This window comes from Neoarius graeffei, chromosome 16 (assembly GCF_027579695.1).
Source record: "Neoarius graeffei isolate fNeoGra1 chromosome 16, fNeoGra1.pri, whole genome shotgun sequence".
NCBI lineage: Eukaryota > Metazoa > Chordata > Actinopteri > Siluriformes > Ariidae > Neoarius > Neoarius graeffei.
This window is the reverse complement of record NC_083584.1, coordinates 56,307,829-56,327,031: the sequence shown is the minus strand read 5'-3', so window position 1 is coordinate 56,327,031 and position 19,203 is coordinate 56,307,829. Positions and strand designations below refer to the sequence as shown.

The 19,203-nt window shown below is 44.6% G+C and overlaps 1 protein-coding gene across 1 annotated transcript; it reads left to right on the top strand.

The window, feature by feature from the left end:
- The first annotated feature begins 3,948 nt into the window (after nucleotides 1-3,948).
- Nucleotides 3,949-17,853, top strand: fkrp (fukutin related protein). Its single transcript, XM_060942164.1, has 3 exons — nucleotides 3,949-4,237; nucleotides 5,330-5,393; nucleotides 15,207-17,853. Exon 3 carries the CDS (start codon nucleotides 15,761-15,763, stop codon nucleotides 17,351-17,353), a length of 1,593 nt encoding a protein of 530 aa, XP_060798147.1. The 5' UTR covers nucleotides 3,949-4,237; nucleotides 5,330-5,393; nucleotides 15,207-15,760; the 3' UTR covers nucleotides 17,354-17,853.
- The last annotated feature ends 1,350 nt before the right edge of the window (nucleotides 17,854-19,203 follow it).

Genomic DNA, 19,203 nt, shown 5'->3' with positions numbered 1-19,203 from the left:
TATAGATCAATTCCAATACATAATGTTCAGTAATCTAGTGAGTATATGTGCATATGCATAATTATGGTTGTGTGTGTGTGTGTGTGTGTGTGTGTGTGTGTGTGTGTGTGTAGTTATAGATATGTGTATATGTGTATATGTATTACATAAGTATCTGTATTTATTTTTTTCACAGTCCAGTTTCCATCAAATCCTGCGCTCTGATTGGCTGGCGAGCGGGTCAACAAACTACAAACATCGTAGCAATTTTTGACAACATTTATTTTCGCATTTCTCAGGAGAATAGCATTAATTTTACAGCATGGATAGCGATAACGACAGTGTTCACAGCGAAAGCGAGTTTTACTACCCTGAGCAAGAAGAAATAAAAGAAAACATTTCAGAAGAAAACTAAAAACCTGTAACTTGCTAACGCCGAGCAAAAACATGGCTGAATCCTGAATGACTCCTATTTGTATAAATAGGGGGCTACATAGGCGGCAAAATGTAGTTTTTTTCCTGCCATGGAAGTGCACTTGTATACCGAGGAAGAAGCCATTTGCATTACAGTCATGAATGAGGATTCATCTCATCTCATCTCATTATCTCTAGCTGCTTTATCCTTCTACAGGGTCGCAGGCAAGCTGGAGCCTATCCCAGCTGACTACGGGCGAAAGGCGGGGTACACCCTGGACAAGTCGCCAGGTCATCACAGGGCTGACACATAGACACAGACAACCATTCACACTCACATTCACACCTACGCTCAATTTAGAGTCACCAGTTAACCTAACCTGCATGTCTTTGGACTGTGGGGGAAACCGGAGCACCCGGAGGAAACCCACGCGGACACGGGGAGAACATGCAAACTCCACACAGAAAGGCCCTCGCCGGCCACGGGGCTCGAACCCGGACCTTCTTGCTGTGAGGCGACAGCGCTAACCACTACACCACCGTGCCGCCCGAATGAGGACTCAAAATAGCATTAATTTTACAGCATGGATAGCGATAATTTGCTAATGCCCAGCAAAAACATGGCTGAATCCTGAATGACTCTGTTTTGTATAAATAGGGGACTACATAGGCGGCAAAATGTAGTTTTTTTTCCTGCCATGGAAGTGCACTTGTATACCGAGGAGGAAGCCATTTGCATTACAGCCGTGAATGAGGATTCAAAATAGCATTAATTTTACAGCATGGATAGCGATAACGACAGTGTTCACAGCGAAAGCGAGTTTTACTACCCTGATGAAGAAGAAATAAAAAAAAACATTTCAGGAGAAAGCTAAAAACCTGTAACTTGCTAACACTGAGCAAAAACATGGCTGAATCCTGAATGACTCCTATTTGTATAAATAGGGGACTACATAGGCGGCAAAATATAGTTTTTTTTTTCCTGCCATGGAAGTGCACTTGTATACCGAGGAGGAAGCAATTTGCATTACAGCCGTGAATGAGGATTCAAAATGGCGGCTCGGCTCGGTTTTCCCTTTCGGGCGCTCTCGTTTTCTGTTAGAATTTGGTAAAGAAAAAATATTTACCAGCTTAAGGTCGGTCCGTATGGTGGAATACCGTGACCTCGGCCTTGAATACTGACCTCGGCCCAGAGGGCCTCGCTCAGTACTTTCAAGACCTTGGTCACGGTATTTCACGATACAGACCTCCCAGCTGGTAAATAACATGTACGTATGACTGATTTGGTCTGTATTATACCATGTGGTATGTTTTCTTTTTTGTTTGTTGCTTTTGTATATATAGTTTATTATGGCGGAAAGTGACGTTTGATTAGCGGTGGTATAGAGGGTTAGGATTTGATAAGTTATTTACTTCTTCCTAATCCTTTCCGAACATTATTATGTTACTGCCTTGTGAGCCATTCCACCGAATCGGTGCCATTTCCGTCCCTCGAAAATTATATGTATAAATGCACATAAAAATGTACTTTAAAATACATTTTCTTATTACGCAGAATGTCCTGCACATTGATCTGATTTCAAATTTAAGATATATAATTGTAAGGATTAATAAAAACTACCTAAAATACTGAAAAATAGCATGTGTTACCTGTCCCCGCACTCGAACTTTATACTTAACTATGAAATATTATGATTAAAATCCTTCAGAAACAGTATTTTTTTTTGCACTGTTGTGTGACTCCATAACCTATCTATGGTTTAAATATATTTTTTTTTCATAAGAAATCCACAATATCTTAGTTAAAATACACATTTTTGTCGTGTCCCTGGGTTTTCACTCAGTCCTGTTACCCAAACATATTTCCCCATCTGACAAATTTGGAACATTCCATAAATCACATGCTCAACAGGAAGTTACATCAGTTGTGTCTTCTGAAGGTCATGGGAAGACCAAAAGTTACTTCTCTCATTTACTTTTCTGTATATTTGATGATTTTTTAACTTTGACTGATAAGGTCAATGTCAACAAACTGTCCTGTTACTTAAATTATTTCTTAGATGATATTTGTTTATTTTAAAAATACAGACTTTTGGTAAATCACTAGAATGTGCTAAGTGTGGTCATGCTATTAGTGATGACGCCATGTGGCTTAATTCCATGTATTAGCTAATCCTAGGCTAAAAACTCAGTCCTGTTACTTTCAGTCCTGTTACTCATATAAAGCATATGCAGCCATCTTTGATTTCCAAACCTTGTAAAAAAAAAAATAATAATAACGTAGCCTGAGGTTGACTAATACACACTTTGAATAGTTAAATCACATCTCATCTCATCATCTCTAGCCGCTTTATCCTGTTCTACAGGGTCGCAGGCAAGCTGGAGCCTATCCCAGCTGACTACGGGCGAAAGGCGGGGTACACCCTGGACAAGTCGCCAGGGCTGACACATAGACAACCATTCACACTCACAGTCAATTTAGAGTCACCAGTTAACCTAACCTGCATGTCTTTGGGGGAAACCAGAGCAAACCCACACGGACAACATGCAAACTCCGCACAGAAAGGCCCTCGCCGGCCACGGGGCTCGAACCCAGACCTTCTTGCTGTGAGGCGACAGCGCTAACCACTACACCACCGTGCCGCTCCAAGATATAACAAATTAAGTTTAATTTGGGAGTGGTACAACAAGCAAATGGCACCCATTCGGTGGAATGTCCCATGTAGCTATGCTATTCTGTTAGTTTATGATGATATTTTGATTATTGCAATTTTATTTATATTTCTTCTTTACTGTTCGCAATCAATCTCATCTCATCTCATTATCTCTAGCCGCTTTATCCTTCTACAGGGTCGCAGGCAAGCTGGAGCCTATCCCAGCTGACTACGGGCGAAAGGCGGGGTACACCCTGGACAAGTCGCCAGGTCATCACAGGGCTGACACATAGACACAGACAACCATTCACACTCAAATTCACACCTACGGTCAATTTAGAGTCACCAGTTAACCTAACCTGCATGTCTTTGGACTGTGGGGGAAACCGGAGCACCCGGAGGAAACCCACGCGGACACGGGGAGAACATGCAAACTCCACACAGAAAGGCCCTCGCCGGCCCCGGGGCTCGAACCCAGGACCTTCTTGCTGTGAGGCGACAGCGCTAACCACTACACCACCGTGCCGCCCCGCAATCAATCTATTACAATATTAAATAAATTTTATAATCTTTGTTGTTGTTTCCTCTAATAGGCTTACACACTTATAAAATGACTATTTCTCTGTTATTATTTGCTATAGACGTCTGAAAGTAGTGTGACTCGAAAACACCGGTGGCTTTATAAACTATAATGATAAATATACCGGTAGTTATACGTGACTAAACTAAATATACAAGATAAATACAACTATTTATACATGTTGTATTTAAATATAAAAGTGTTGAAGGAATCTTAAACTGGTCTGAGTTCAGGATCACTTCACTTCAGAACACAGCGCGAGCGAGCGAGCGCACGCCATCAAACTACTTCCTGCCAAATAGTGATATCCGGTGCTGATCAACAAACGGGTGTAGTTTAGTCCGGGTTCATGATAGGACTGTTGTTGTTGTTGTTATAATAATAATATTATTATTATGTAATACTTAGATGTAAATTTGTCTTAGTCATCACGTTTATCAACGCATTAGTAATGTTAAACACATTCATTCGTCACGATTAGTGTTTTCTCGACCTTATATGCGTTATATTCTTTAAAACTTGAGTATAGAAAAGAAGAACTCAGTCATTCAGTTGGATTGTGCGGTTGTTGTTGGTTTTTTTTAAACATCCTTGCCTGAATGTTATAAAGGTAAATTTCACCGTGTTTGTAATCACAGCCCACACTGAAGGGGTGTTCACACGGCGCATATTTGCATCGATGCTGCACCGATATATTTTGTTGCGATATATCTTACACCGGTGTAAATTCTGTAGAGCGTTCACACGTCACAACCCTGCTTACTAGAGAGAAGCGTGTTAGCACCGGTGCAGCCCCACTTGCGTTCACACTGCAGTTTTTGCGACCGTGCTATACGATAGTAATAATGCGGAAATGAAATATGCGCATGTGTGAAAATGTACTTCCTTTTCCCGCCTTGTTTGTGATTGATATATCGAAAAACCATGGTTTATACTGTATGTACTTCTCCAGACAAACTTTCTACGTTGTGGTCTATCAGACACCGTAAAAGAGAGAAAGGAAAGGTTGCGCAAGTACAAGAGAGCACGAAAACAACGCATTCTGCAATTCATTCGGCAACAAATCGACGACTTCGTGTCGTTCATGGCCATGTGGACGGTTGTCATGGCATCACCAAGCGCCGGGAAAACAACGTGGATGAAGACGCGCGGTTCTGTTGTTGTTAATATTCGCCATTTTGGAAGCGCAAAATACCAGGATGCAAATTATGCAATGCCCGTATGTAATCAACTCTCCTGACGCGTAGCGAGTCTACCCCTGTAGCGTTCAGACGTACCATTTTATATCGGTGCTGCCTCGCAAACTAGCATTTACTCCGGAGTAAATTTCTTAAACCACCTCCCGATCAGGGTTAGATTTGCACCGGTTTAAGCAGCTTTCAGGGGCTACACTGGTATAACTTTGTACCGTGTGAACACTACCGGGGCAGCCCCGGTGCTACACCAGAGTAAAAGTTGCCGTGTGAACACCCTTAGCGATTCGATCCGAGAGAAAAGAAGCTCAGAGTGATTAGAAATCCATTTACTGTTTTGTTGTCACTGAGATCTAATATCAAATATCGCCATTATTCACCTGAGCAAATCTGTCCTGAAGGGCCCAGTACTCAGTTTATGAGATTTGTTCTAACTTTCCTTTTAATGCATCCCAGAAAATAGAAATGTACAGAATGACCAGTCTCTTTCTCACTTTGCTATTGTTCAGGTGGCTGCTGGAGAGGATTTCTCTCAGATCCCTGAGCAGGACCCACGCTGCTCTTTACCACCTGGTAGGTTATTTTACTGCTTCCGGATTACTTAAAAATATTAAATGTTTTGAGATTTTCAAATCGTGCGACTGTTTTCTTAAAAACTTTGCACAAGGCTGCATTAGTAGCAGTATTTCAGAAACTGTTTCCTTTGAATAAACACTTGACCAGCATGGTCTGTGTTTTTGTTCTCTGGCCTCCTGACCTGTATGTGGACACTTGACAGTCATCACACCCACATGTGAGTCTTCCCTAAACTGTTGCCACAAAGTTGTAAACGCACAATTGTCTAGAATGTCTGTAGCATGAAGATTTTCCTTGATTGGAACTAAAGGGCCCCAAACCTTTTCGAGCATTACGCTGCCTCCGAAGAAGAAGAAAGAAGAAGAAACCTTTATTTGTCACATGCACACTTCAAGCACAGTGCAATTCGTCCTCTGCATTTAACCCATCTGAAGCAGTGAACACACGCACACACACCCAGAGCAGTGGGCAGCCACACCAGAGTGCCCGGGGAGCAGTCAGGGGTTAAGTACCTTGCTCAAGGGCACTTCAGCCCAAGGCCGCCCCACGTTAACCTAACTGCATGTCTTCGGACTGTGGGGGAAACCGGAGCACCCGGAGGAAACCCACGCAGACATGGGGAGAACATGCAAACTCCACACAGAAAGGCCCTCGCTGGCCGCTGGGATCAAACCCAGAACCTTCTTGTTGTGAGGCAACCATGCTAACCACTACACCACCATGCCACCCGCCTCTGTGCACAAAGCAGTGTTGTAGTCGAGTCACTAAACCTCGAGTCCACGTCCAGTCTTGATTCCCCAGTGTTCAAGTCCGAATCAAGTCCATCCATCCATTATCTGTAGCCGCTTATCCTGTTCTACAGGGTCGCGGGCAAGCTGGAGCCTATCCCAGCTGACTATGGGCGAGAGGCGGGGTACACCCTGGACAAGTCGCCAGATCATCACAGGGCTGACACAGAGAGACAAACAACCATTCACATTCTCACACCTACGGTCAATTTAGAGCCACCAATTAACCTAGCCTGCATGTCTTTGGACTGTGGGGGAAACCCACGCAGACACGGGGAGAACATGCAAACTCCACACAGAAAGGCCCTCACCAGTCACTGGGCTCGAACCCAGGATCTTCTTGCTGTGAGGCAACAGTGCTAACCACTGTGCCGCCCCCGAGTCAAGTCTAAGTCATTAAAAAAAATTTCATGTCCACTCTTGAGCTGAATCAACTCCAAGAACAAGACTCCAACCGCACCATTTGACGGTGGCTGTTTAAGCACCATTAAAATCAGTTTGTTCCTGAACATGACATATGAGCAGGTGAATGTGCTTCTCTTTGTGAGGGAATGCGAAGTATTCTGTCAGAGATGGTTGGGAGACGGACGTAAGTGCAGAAGGTGTGTTTATTCATACAAGTGAAGACAGGTAAACAATCCAGAACGGCAGGCAAAATCATAAAACAGTGAAACAGGCAATAGGTTGAGCGAGGCACAAGCAGGCTATCATAGACTCGGCAGAATCAAAGATGAGAAACAGGAAATCAGGGATCAGGAAACCAAACAAGGAAATAAGGCTCGGTAATGTGTCAGCAATTCAACTCAATACTTTGCAAAGTAAGTGTGTTTTTCCACAGTTTTTATATAGGCGCGCTGATTGCGCCTTAATCCTGTGCAGGTGCGAGTGATTTACGGCGTGCAAGAGAGAGTCCACTTGGTGCACACGCTGTCCGGAGCACACCCAAGAGTCTATCTGATGCACACGCCAAGGCGCACAGGTGTGACACTCCTGCACAAAATTAGTACAAAAATTAATGTAGATATAAATATCTTATGCCAAGTTATTATGGCATGTTACAAAGAAAAAATCTGATTCCTCGTCTCCAATTTACGAGTCCTAATGCAATTAATGCACAAGTCCGAGTCCAAGTCATCAGTGCTCAAGTCCAAGTCGAGTCATGAGTCTTTAAAATTAGGGCACGAGTCGGACTCGAGTCCGAGTCCTGGACTGGAGTACTACAAGCCTGGCATAAAGCAGTCTCCATAAAGACATGATTTGCCGAGGTAGGAGTGGAAGAATTCGAGTGGTCTGCGCAGAGCTCTGACTTCAACCTGACTGAACACCTTTGGGAGGAACTGGAATGTGGACTGCCCAACCTCACCAATGCTCTTGTAGCTGAATGCAGACAAATCCCCACAGCGATGTTCCAAAATCCAATGGAAAGCCTTCCCTGAAGAGTGGAGGCTTTTATAGCAACAAAGAGGGGTCCAACTAGCGTGGCGTGTTCAGGAAACACACACAGTGCCCTCCACAGTTATTGGCACCCCTTAGAAAGATTAGTAAAAAGGGTTAGAAAAAAAATCCATCTTGTCGTGAAATAGCTTCTTTCACACTGAAATGAGGAAAAAAATCCAACCTTTAATTGAAATAAATTTATTCAGAGAAAAACAAATCCCTCATCAAGAAATTATTTTCAATAAAAACATCTCATCTCATCTCATTATCTCTAGCCGCTTTATCCTTCTACAGGGTCGCAGGCAAGCTGGAGCCTATCCCAGCTGACTACGGGCGAAAGGTGGGGTACACCCTGGACAAGTCGCCAGGTCATCACAGGGCTGACACATAGACACAGACAACCATTCACACTCACATTCACACCTACGGTCAATTTAGAGTCACCAGCTAACCTAACCTGCATGTCTTTGGACTGTGGGGGAAACCGGAGCACCCGGAGGAAACCCACGCGGACACGGGGAGAACATGCAAACTCCGCACAGAAAGGCCCTCGCTGGCCACGGGGCTCGAACCCGGACCTTCTTGCTGTGAGGCGACAGCGCTAACTACTACACCACCGTGCCGCCCCCCCGAAATTATTAGAAGAAATATTCTGAATATTCTTCACAATATTCCAATGTGAGTTTCATCTCGCAAGCTTTCAGTGTGAGATGAAGCTACTTCAACAAAACATTGACTTTTTTTCCCTAACCCTAATTATTCCTAATTAATCTTTACAACTGGTGACAATAATTGTGGAGGGCACTGTGTGGGTGTGATTGTCAAGTGTTCACATATTTTTGGCCATATACAACCCCGATTCCAAAAAAGTTGGGACAAAGTACAAATTGTAAATAAAAACAGAATGCAATGATGTGGAAGTTTCAAAATTCCATATATTATTCAGAATAGAAGATCGATGACATATCAAATGTTTAAACTGAGAAAATGTATCATTTAAAGAGAAAAATTAGGTGATTTTAAATTTCATGACAACAACATATCTCAAAAAAGTTGGGACAAGGCCATGTTTACCACTGTGAGACATCCCCTTTTCTCTTTACAACAGTCTGTAAATGTCTGGGGACTGAGGAGACAAGTTGCTCAAGTTTAGGGATAGGAATGTTAACCCATTCTTGTCTAATGTAGGATTCTAGTTGCTCAACTGTCTTAGGTCTTTTTTGTCGTATCTTCCATTTTATGATGCGCCAAATGTTTTCTATGGGTGAAAGATCTGGACTGCAGACTGGCCAGTTAAGTACCCGGACCCTTCTTCTACGCAGCCATGATGCTGTATTTGATGCAGTATGTGGTTTGGCATTGTCATGTTGGAAAATGCAAGGTCTTCCCTGAAAGAGACGTCGTCTGGATGGGAGCATATGTTGCTCTAGAACCTGGATATACCTTTCAGCATTGATGGTGTCTTTCCAGATGTGTAAGCTGTCCATGCCACACGCACTAATGCAACCCCATACCATCAGAGATGCAGGCTTCTGAACTGAGCACTGATAACAACTTGGGTCGTCCTTCTCCTCTTTAGTCTGAATGACATGGCGTCCCTGATTTCCATAAAGAACTTCAAATTTTGATTCGTCTGACCACAGAACAGTTTTCCACTTTGCCACAGTCCATTTTAAATGAGCCTTGGCCCAGAGAAGACGTCTGCGCTTCTGGATCATGTTTAGATACGGCTTCTTCTTTGAACTATAGAGTTTTAGCTGGCAACAGCGGATGGCACGGTGAATTGTGTTCACAGATAATGTTCTCTGGAAATATTCCTGAGCCCATTTTGTGATTTCCAATACAGAAGCATGCCTGTATGTGATGCAGTGCCGTCTAAGGGCCCAAAGATCACGGGCACCCAGTATGGTTTTCCGGCCTTGACCCTTACGCACAGAGATTCTTCCAGATTCTCTGAATCTTTTGATGATATTATGCACTGTAGATGATGATATGTTCAAACTCTTTGCAATTTTACACTGTCGAACTCCTTTCTGATATTGCTCCACTATTTGTCAGCGCAGAATTAGGGGGATTGGTGATCCTCTTCCCATCTTTACTTCTGAGAGCCGCTGCCACTTCAAGATGCTCTTTTTATACCCAGTCATGTTAATGACCAATTGCCAATTGACCTAATGAGTTGCAATTTGGTCCTCCAGCTGTTCCTTTTTTGTACCTTTAACTTTTCCAGCCTCTTATTGCCCCGTCCCAACTTTTTTGAGATGTGTTGCTGTCATGAAATTTCAAATGAGCCAATATTTGGCATGAAATTTCAAAATGTCTCACTTTCGACATTTGATATGTTGTCTATGTTCTATTGTGAATACAATATCAGTTTTTGAGATTTGTAAATTATTGCATTCCGTTTTTATTCACAATTTGTACTTTGTCCCAACTTTTTTGGAATCGGGGTTGTACACTATGTTGAATTTTGTACAACCCCAAATCAGAGAAAGCTGGGATGGTATGGAAAATGCAAATTAAAAACAAAAGAAAGCAGTGCGGTCTAAATGTACTTGTATTTCATGTTTTGTTGATCAACTTCATTTCATTTGTTAATATACATCCATTCCTGCGTTTCAGGCCTGCAACACATTCCAAAAAATGTTGGGACGGGCAATTTAGGGCTAATAATTAAATAATGATGTGTAAAACAATTAAATAATGATGTGATTTGAAACGGGCGATGTCAACAGGTGACTGTAGTCATGATTCAGTACAAAATCAGTGTCCAGGAAAAGCCTAGTCTTTGAGGAGCAAAGATGGGCAGAGGATCTCCAGTTTGTCAACAAATGTGTGAGAAAACTAGGATAGCTGCTGCCAGTCTCGGGAGACCAGGGTTTGTGTCCAGAAAGTCTGTTGAGTTGGCGCTGGAACAGCACCTTGAGTGGCTGTATAAGCCCACACATGAGTGGCAGTCTCTGCTGCAGTGGGCACACTTGAAGGCGGTGTCGGCGCCGGCTGTCGCCAAATGGCTGGCCTTCCTCAGCACTGTCTGTCTCAGTTTGGGCCTCCCCTCTCTGGAGGCCTCTACCCAGATCTTGCCTCCATTGACAGCAGTTGCTGGCGAATTCCTCCCATCTCTCAATGTTCATATTGAGTGCGTTCATGTTGTACTTGCAGATGTCTTTAAAGCAGAGGTGGGGGCGTCCTTGTGCACATTTTCTGGTGGCCAACTCGCCATACAGCAGGTCCTTAGGGATCCTCCAATCCTGCATGCGGTGGACATGGCCAAGCCAGCGAAGGCAACGCTGCTGGAGCATCATGAAGATACTTGGGATGTCGGTCCGAGCAAGGACCTCATTGTTTGTGATTCAGTCCATCCAAGCGATGCCAAGAATGCACTGCAAACTCCGCAGGTGGAAAGTGTTCAACATTCTTTCCTGGCTGGAGTAGAGGGTCCAGGATTCGCTGCCATACAGCAAGGTGGAGAGTATGCAGGCTCTGTAGACTGCTACCTTGTTGTGGACAGTCAATTTGCTGTTCTCCCAGACATGCTTGGATAGTTTGGCGCATGTTCCTGCAGCATGAGCAATCCGTCTGTGGAGCTTGGCATCCATGGAGAGGTTGTCAGACACTGTGGAGCCATGATGGATGAATTCATGTACCACCTCCAGTACGTAGTTGTTGATGGTGATTGTTGGAGGGTCTTCAATGCTCTGGCCCATCACTTTCATTTTCTTCAGGCTGAAGTCCTGACAGGTGCGAGTGAAGCTGTCAATGGGGCACTGCAACTGTTCCTCCTTTTGCCGCCAGAAGCAAAGAAGATGCCAGACAATGTAGGGGCAAGAATGTAGCCCTGCTTTATGCCACTCCTGATGTCAAAAGCCTGTGAGGATGAGTTGTTGAACTGAATGACAGCATGTCCATGTGGAATGACTGGATCATGCTTAAGAGACTGGGAGGACATCCAATCCTTGCAAGGACTTTGAAGAGGCCCTCATGGCTGATGAGGTCAAAATCCTTGATCAGGTCTAAGAAGGAGACATTCAGAGGCTGCCTCTGCTCTCTGCATTTCTCCTGAAGCTGTTGCAGGGAGAAGATTATGTCAATCTTTGAGCATTCTGAACTGAACCCACACTGTGATTTGGGGTAAACCTGATCAGCTAGTTTTCAGTCTGTTGAGACTCACATGAGTGAAGACCTTGTCGATGATGCTTGAAAGTGAGATCCCCTTGGAGATATTACAGTCACTTTGGTGCCCCTTATTCTTGTACAGAGTGAGTATGTTGCAATCCCTCATGTCTTGGGGTACTTCTTCTTGCTCCCAGCACTGACAAAGTAGAATGTACAGATGTTGAAGCAGGATGTTCTTTCCACACGTGATGACCTCTGGTGGAATTCCATCCAGTCGTGGCACTTTCTGTGTGGGTCAACCAGCTTTACTCAGCTCCTCAGTGGTGGGCTTCTCATCCAGCTCTTCCATGATGGGCAGGCATTTGATGGTATCCAGTGCAGCATCAGAGATACTGCTGGCTCTGCCAAACAACTGTGACTAGTGTTCCACCCATCTCTCCATCTGCTTTTCTGTGTCTGTGATGACTTCTCCAGATGCAGACTTGATTAGTGCCATCTTGCTCTGGGTTGGCCCAAGGGCTTTCTTAATCCCATCATGTATGCCGCGAATGTTGCCGGCATCAGCTGCAGACGGGATACTCTCACAGAGCTGTAGCCAGAAGTCCTTTGCACAGCATCTGGCAGTTTTCTGAACTGTGCTTCTGGCTGACCTTAGTGCTTGCAGAGTAGACTGAGATGGGTGTTGCTTGTACTCCATCAGTGCAGTGTGCTTCTTCTCAATCACAGTAGTGAGCTCTGTTGAATTGGCTTCAAACCAGTCTTGCATTTTCCCCGCTTTCTTGCCAAAGATGGAGAAGGCAGTGCTGTGGAGCTTATGTCTCAGGGAGTTCCGGTTCTGCTAGGAGAACGTCTTCCAGAGTCCTGGTGACCACCTCTAATTTTTCTAGGTGTTGAGTCTTGTTGGTGTCTATTCACAGTTTCCGTAGTAGCCTGGCATGGTGCATCTTCTTCGGCTGGAGCCTGATCTTGCTGCAGACCAACAAGTGGTGAGCGCTCTGCTAAGAATGTGTGATGAGTATGTTCCTCAGGTGGCAGTATCTTGTGATGATCAAATCCAGCTGGTACCAGTGCTTAGACTGAGGATGCTGCCAGGAAACCTTGTGCTGTGGTTTGGTCTTGAAGTAGGAGTTGGTAATGCACAGCTCTTGTTACGTGCACAGCTCAAACAGGCGTTTTCACAGCTCAAACACAGCATTTTCACTTATGTTGCTAATTCCAAACTGGCCCAAACAACTAGGCCAAGGGGTGTGGTCGCTTCCAACTCTGACGTTGAAGTCGCCAAGTAACAGCAGGTGTTCCTGTCTTGGGAGTCCCTGTATGATTGTCTGTAGGTGGTTGTAAAACTCATCCTTGGCCTCTGGTAATGAGCAGAGTATGAGCATGCCCACTGACTAGGTTGACTAGCCCATCAGTAGCATGAAAACGCATGGAGCATATTCTCTCAGTCCCATTTTCACCAGGCTCAATTATCTTCAGCAGTGAGTTCTTGACAGCAAAACCTACACCATACTCTCTGGTGTCATCTGCACTCTTTCCCCACCAAAAAAAGGTGTAATCCTTTTCACATAGTGTTCCAGAGTCTGGCAATCAAGTTTCCTGGAGTGCAGTGATGTCCACTTGGAATCTGAGCAGTTTGTTGTTTATCACTGCTGTCTTTTATGTGTCTCTTATTTTCTGAAGGTCTACTGACAATCCAGTAGTCATGGTCCGAACATTCCAGCATGCAAATTGGAGTGCAGGTCTCCTTCTTTCTTTTCTTATCTTGTTTGGTGCCGAGTTTACAGTCTGCGTGTCAGGCATTCAAACCCTAAGCCCCACGTACCCTATGAAGCTGATGGACTATTGCAGGACAGCACCTTATTGGCTGGGGGCTGCCCAACTTGGGGCAGGCAGTAGCTGTCCAGTGAGACATGATGGTCTCTCCCACCATCAGAAACAACCCCTGGCACCATGCTCTACACCAGTTGAGCTAGACTTATAACCGGTATACCACTGTGTACCATATTATACCCGCCTGGGTAGGGATAATATGGAAGATGAGCTGTTGCCCATACAACAGGTTCCCCCTCTCCACTCCACTGATGTAGTCCAAGGGAAGGGCAAGAGCTGATACACTTGGCAAGCGGTGTTATTGTAGAAGTTGCCAGAACAAGGTTGTAAATAGCATCGAACTGCCCTAGGGACTCCAGCTCCTGATTTTTCCTCAGGGTTGACTCCCGAAACCTTTCCCATGAATGAGTATAGCTGCAAGGCAGCGGAGGTTTGAAATAAGTTTTCCTTCTCCAAGGGAATATACCGTCCCTTACCCAGTCCCTGAGATAACGTTTAGTAAAAACAGGTGCACCACGAGAAGGTAGTTATCTAGGACTTAGGTGACCTGGATCCCTTTTCTAACTCATGTGAGAAAATTATTGAAATGATTAAAAACAATGTTCCTCAAAGAAAGATAGGAAGGGATTTGGATATTTCATCCTCTACCGTGCATAATATCATTAAACAATTCAAGGAATCTGGAAGAATTTCAGTGTGTAAAGGGCACAAGCCTAAGCTGAACACCTGTGATCTCTGATCCCTCAGATGGCACTGCATCAAGAATCGCCATTCACCTATAGCTGATAGAACCACATGGGCTCAGGATTACTTTGGCAAACCTTTGTCAAGCTCTTCAATATGGAGTTACATCCACAAATACCAGTTAAAATTTTACTGTATAAAAAGGAAGCCTTATATTAACTGTGTCCAGAAGAACCATCGACTTCTCTGGGCTCGGAAGCATCTGGGATGGACCATCACACAGTGGAAATGTATATTGTGGTCAGATGAATCAGTATTCCAGGTCTTTTTTGGAAGAAATGGACACCGTGTGCTCCAGACCGAAGACAAAAAGGACCATCCAGACTGTTACCAGCAACAAGTCCAAAAACCAGGGTGTGTCATGGTATGGGGTTGTGTCAGTGCCCTTGGCAACGGTAACTTACACTTCTGTGATGGAGCATTAATGCAGAAAAGCACACTGAGATTTTGGAGCAACATATGTTACCTTCAAGACGACATCTTTTCCAGGGAGATTTCAACAAGACAATACAAAACCACATTCTGCACACATTACAAAGGTGTGGCTGTGGAAGAAGAGGGTGCCTGTCCCCTCTGTTCCTAGTAGAGAATGTGTGGAGAATTTAGAATTGAAAACTATGACAAAGATGACCCCATACTGTTGCACACCTTAGAACCTGCTTGCAGGAAGAAATAAGTGTTTATTATGAAAAAGATAAGAACATTCATGAGGTCAAACATCAAATAATGTGCTGTGCAATACAGGTCAAAGATTTATATACAAATCATTGGTACTGGTTTTAATTTCAATATACCGTCCCAGCGTTTTCTGATTTGGGGTTGTGTAATACTCATTTATTACAGAAACAACTATGTCTTTAAAAGTGATAATATGGCTTATTTATATGTTTTCCAGTGATTGCAACTGATATCTCCAGATGAGCTGAGGCTAAAGAGAATCAGAAACCCCAAATCGCCTCTTTAGAAGGACTTCGGTAGAGCCAAAGATGCCTCACTGGGCTGACTGAAGATGTTTTCATGGGCCCAGTTTGTAGACTCAGTATCTCCTTCAGCTTCCCCTCAAAAGCAACCCCATCCATACTGGATAACTTGTAAGATACCAGGTGCTGTCTTACCAGATGGTGTCCTGCTATTCTTGTGGATGGGAGCATTACCCTAGCTGCATTCACTGTTGCAAGCACTATCTTTGGCCCATTTGGATGTTGCCCAGCATCATTGCTTGCAAGGCTCTAATGTCATCTGTCTCCATTATAGTGTACAAGCTGTCACCAGAGAAGGGGAAAATTTTCACACAAAAAACAATAGGCTATCCCTTTACTAGTACTCAAAATAAATAAAGGTATTTTCTGTAAATGTAACCATTCAAACAGTAGCAATGTCAAAAACATAATCCTCATGTTGTTTCTGCTTTGATAGATTACATACGTACATTGAACCTTTATAGTAATTATGCGAATCAGTTTCTGCCAAGCTCTACTAACAGGAGCCATTGTACTGAACTTGGTGATCTTGTATTATATATCCCAAGCCCAGAAACAGATGATGGAGAAGCGACGCATGCAAGGAAAAGGCTTAAAAAATACCTTCCAATCAGTGTCGGGCCTGGGAGGTTCAGGGAGCGTAGTGGCGAGGGGCATGAGAAGGGACAGCAAAGTAGGAGGCCGAGAGGGTAGTATGAAAAATCCTGAAATGACTGTTATCCTACGTGAGTTTGAAGACTTTGAGAACTATGTTGGAGATGTGGCCCAGTCCTTCCTTCACCACATGCCAGAACTATGTTTCCTAGTAGTAGCAGACACCCTGCCTTACCCTCCTCTGACACTTCATGAGAATGCCCATTTACTGGTGCTGTCCCCGAGCCCAGAAAATCCTCCTCAAATACATCGTCCAGAAAACCATGTGCAATCCGAGTTTGTGCTGCTTGTGCCCGATGGCGTTGAATTAGAGCATCGTTGGCAACTTGAGAGGCTTGTTCAAGAGTTGAAGGCTGAGAGAGATGGTCCAGTACACCTGGTTGCAGCTCCAGTGCTGACCCATGCTGCTGTCCAGTGCCTGCACTTGCAAGTGAACCTCAAGGAATGGACAGCTACATACTCCCTTGGGGCATCTGGGAGTGGTGGCAGTATGTGCACTGCATTGTATGGTGATGCTGTAGTTCTTATTCGAACTAAGGACCTTTTCAACCTATCAGTCCCACTTGCACGTCCCCTGTTGTCTGCACTGTTTATTCAGACTGCGCTTAGAGGGTGGAAGGTTAAACTTCTTGAGGGACCTTCATTTACTGCAAGCCACAGGCCCCTGTTTAGCTCTGCACACAACCAGTGGAAGGCAGACTATCATCTCAAGGAGGCTACCAGCCAAGTAATGAGAAGCTTTGGCATTAAGCACTTGGTATGGCCTGATGGAAGGGACCAGTGGTTTGGCTGCAGTAAGGAGACATCACGATGCTTTGGCACAGTGCATGATGACACACCAGAGTACCTCTATTTGGAGCGATGGACTCCACCCTGTTGCTTGCGTGCCCTGCGGGAAACTACAAAGCATGTCGTCAGTATTTTGGAGAGTTCTGGTGTACGCTACTGGTTGGAAGGGGGTAGTCTGTTAGGAGCAGCCAGACATCAAGACATTATACCTTGGGACTATGATGTTGATTTGGGTATCTACCTGGAGGACGTGCCCAACTGTGAATATCTTAAGAACCTAGATTCAGGGTCACTGGTGGATGCCAATGGTTATGTATGGGAACGGGCAGTTGAGGGAGACTTCTATCGTGTTCAATACAGTGAGGCCAATCATCTGCATGTGGATCTATGGCCTTTCTACCCTCGCAATGGAGTTATGACCAAGGACACATGGACTGACCACAAGCAGGATGTTGAGTTCCCTGAACACTTCCTGCAGCCACTGGTGCGCATGCCTTTTGCTGGCATCACTGCTTATGGACCTAACAACTACCGTGCCTTCCTAGAACTCAAGTTTGGGGAAGGGGTAATTGAGAACCCTCAGTATCCTAATCCTATCAAGAAACATTTGATTAGTTGATTGTAAGGTCATATACACTCCCCTTCAAAAGTATTGTAACACCAATTCATTTGTGTGGTGGGTTTTTTTTTTCCTATATGCTGAAGGCATTTGGGTTTGAGATCAAAAGACGAATGAAACAATAAATCAGAATTTCAGTTTTCATTTCTTCATATTTGCATCTTGATGTGCTAAACAACATGATGCTTTTGGTGGCAGACTGGCCAATTTTTATGTGAGCAAAATTATTAAAATAGACAGTATTAAAGTACTTTTTTAATATTTGGTTATTAAATGCTTGCAGGCCAAGGAAAACAGCACTGTATCAAGCCAGTGACACACAGACCTCAACAAACTGTTAGATTTTTCTTTTGTGACGCTTTTCCAGGCTTGTAGTGCAAATTATTTTTCTTGTTTTGGGGGGTTTCTCCCTTCAGGCTCCTCTTTTGGAGGTGAAATGCTGCTCAATTTGGTTAAGGTCTGGTGATTGACTTCTTATCTCATTATCTCTAGCCGCTTTATCCTGTTCTACAGGGTCACAGGCAAGCTGGAGCCTATCCCAGATGACTGCGGGCGAAAGGCGGGGTACACCCTGGACAAGTCGCCAGGTCATCACAGGGCTGACACATAGACACAGACAACCATTCACACTCACATCTACGGTCAATTTAGAGTTCACCTAACTTGCATGTCTTTGGACTGTGGGGGAAATCGGAGCACCCGGAGGAAACCCACGCAGACACAGGGAGAACATGCAAACTCTGCACAGAAAGGCCCTTGTTGGCCACGGGGCTCGAACCCGGACCTTCTTGCTGTGAGGCGACAGCGCTAACCACTACACCACCATGCCGCCGGTGATTGACTTATCCTGTCTAAAACCTTCCCCCGATGAAGTCCTTTGTTGTGTTGGCAGTGTGTTTTTGATCATGGTCTTGCTGCACGATGAAGTTTCTTACAATCAGATTGAATGCATTTCTCTGTAGACTCCTGCTACCATCATGAATTCCATCATCAATAAAGGTTAGTGAGTCCAAGCCAGGGCGGCACGGTGGTGTAGTGGTTAGCGCTGTCGCCTCACAGCAAGAAGGTCCTGGGTTCGAGCCCCATGGCCGGCGAGGGCCTTTCTGTGTGGAGTTTGCATGTTGTCCGCGTGGGTTTCCTCCGGGTGCTCCGGTTTCCCCCACAGTCCAAAGACATGCAGGTTAGGTTAACTGGTGACTCTAAATTGACCGTAGGTGTGAGTGTGAATGGTTGTCTGTGTCTATGTGTCAGCCCTGTGATGACCTGGCGACTTGTCCAGGGTGTACCCCGCCTTTCGCCCGTAGTCAGCTGGGATAGGCTCCAGCTTGCCTGCGACCCTGTAGAAGGATAAAGCGGCTAGAGATAATGAGATGAGATGAGTCCAAGCCATGCCAACCCAAGCCAGGACACTACCTCCACTGTGCTTCACCCATGAGCTTGTATGTTTTGGATCATGAGCAGGTCCTTTCTTTCTTCACACTTTGACCTTTGATCACTTTGGTAGAGGTTAATGTTGGTTACAGAACTTTTGTGACTCATTTCTGTATTTCTTTGTGAATTCCAGTCTGGCTTTCTGATTTTTGCTGCTGATGAGTGGTTTGCATCTTGTGGTTTGGCCTCTGTATTTTTACTCTCAGTGTTTTTCGAACTGGATTGTGATACCTTCACCCATGCTTTGTGGTGATTGTTGGTAATGTCACTGACTGTTTTTAGCTTCTTCACAGCTCTCACAGCATTTATCGTTAACTGCTGTTTTCCTTGGCCGACCTGTTTGATGTCTCATTGTTAATACACCAGTGGTTTCATTCCTTTTCAGGACAGCCCAAAGTGTTGTATTAACTATGCCCAGT

Coding starts and splice junctions, on each gene's coding strand:
- fkrp (XM_060942164.1), top strand. CDS start 15,761: ATGCGAATCAGTTTCTGCCAAGCTCTACTAACAGGAGCCATTGTACTG.